The sequence below is a fragment of the Anneissia japonica genome, unplaced genomic scaffold, assembly GCF_011630105.1.
Source record: "Anneissia japonica isolate Jap-2015-1 unplaced genomic scaffold, ASM1163010v1 scaffold287925_len434832_cov202, whole genome shotgun sequence".
Classification (NCBI taxonomy): Eukaryota; Metazoa; Echinodermata; class Crinoidea; order Comatulida; family Comatulidae; genus Anneissia; species Anneissia japonica.
In genome coordinates this window covers 379,790-381,207 of record NW_022701900.1, presented here as the reverse complement: position 1 = coordinate 381,207, position 1,418 = coordinate 379,790, and the positions used below count along the sequence as shown (strand labels likewise).

Below are 1,418 nucleotides of genomic sequence, written 5' to 3'. Positions count from 1 at the left end.
TTATTAGCACAAGCATTGACAGCTATGGAAAAGAAAAAAAGTTAAAAAAATATAGTAAATATGTAGTTGAATTAATTATTCATACTAATGCTTTCAACCTTCTACCACCGCATTTTCTCCTTGTGCACTGCCAATAGGCCCACTAGAAATATAACTTTTCTGAGTTATCCTTGGTAGTGGGTTTCACACCAAAACCAAACCAAATCTAAAAATTCTCACCAATTAAAAGTAGACACAATTCAATACTATTTTGCATACACCTTTGTCTGGCATGGTTTATAGTTAAGGCATTTTAGTAATGAAATGTCCAATCTTTACTACCATTGGATAAATTATTTGATTTTTTAAAATTGAGCAATAGATTTTTTAATTCATTTTTCAATGTTAATACGAGGATGCATCTTTAATAGGTTTATATAATTGCTTTTAATGATATAATTAAATTGATTTAGGATGCATTCCTAGTTAAGCGTGTAATCAGCACTACTAATATCATTCACCTCCTACCAGGTACCCATTTATACAAGTAGGGGGTTACCCCGGTGTACTTGTTCATACAGCCCCTGTTGTGGACAGACGAGGGATTGCTGGTAGCACAGACACAAAGGCCTTAGGGGAGAAGAAAGTTGCTGCGCGAGCTAGTCCACACCTCAAGCGATTTTTGAGACTGCGGTATAAAGTGCTTTATAAATCGAATCACATTACATTACTTCCTAAAAATCCAAACCAACTATTTAATAGATATAAGTATTGCTCTACCTGTTGTACAAAATTTTTTTCACATTCACTTTTGAATGTTATTACGAGGATGCATCTTTAATATGTTTAATATGTGTCTTTTATGGAATGAAAATATAATTTCATTTACTAATTTAATTTTGGTATTTCAATGTGTTCCATATGTGTTTGATCCAATGACCAGGGTAGTAATGTGAAGCGCTTAGAGGCCTTGTAAAGGCATGAAGCGCTATATAAGAACGACATATTGTTGTTATTATTATTATTTTAACAATTATTTTATTTAGGAAGCATTCCTAGTTATGCGTGTAATCAGCACTACTAATGTCATTTCAAATCATTCACCTCCTACCAGGTACCCATTTATACAAGTTTGGGAGACAAGAGGAACCTGGTAGCTCAGACACGAAGGCCTTAGGGGAGAAGAAAGTTCTACGGCTGACTGGATAAAAAATTGCTCTACTACCTGTTGTACAAAATGTTCCAGTGAAGCAACCTGTACAGGTACAGGTATAATCAGTGCAGGAACCAGCAACAGCAGTACATGCTCCTCCATTCTGGCAGAGGTTATTAGCACAAGCATTGACAGCTATGAAAAAGAAAAAAAGTTCAAATAAATATAGTAAATAATATATAGTTAAATCAATTATTCATACTAATGCTTTCAACCATCTAACACC

At 34.1% G+C, this 1,418-nt stretch overlaps 1 protein-coding gene across 1 annotated transcript in view; it reads right to left on the bottom strand.

Annotated features, from left to right (window-relative positions):
* LOC117103753 (neurogenic locus notch homolog protein 2-like) overlaps nucleotides 1–1,418 on the bottom strand; it is a gene marked incomplete at its 3' end in the record, with an annotated part of 81,546 nt that overhangs the window by 52,523 nt on the left and 27,605 nt on the right. The window contains 1 exon segment of the mRNA XM_033244363.1: nucleotides 1,205–1,327. Within this exon segment, the coding sequence (XP_033100254.1) occupies nucleotides 1,205–1,327 (123 nt within the window).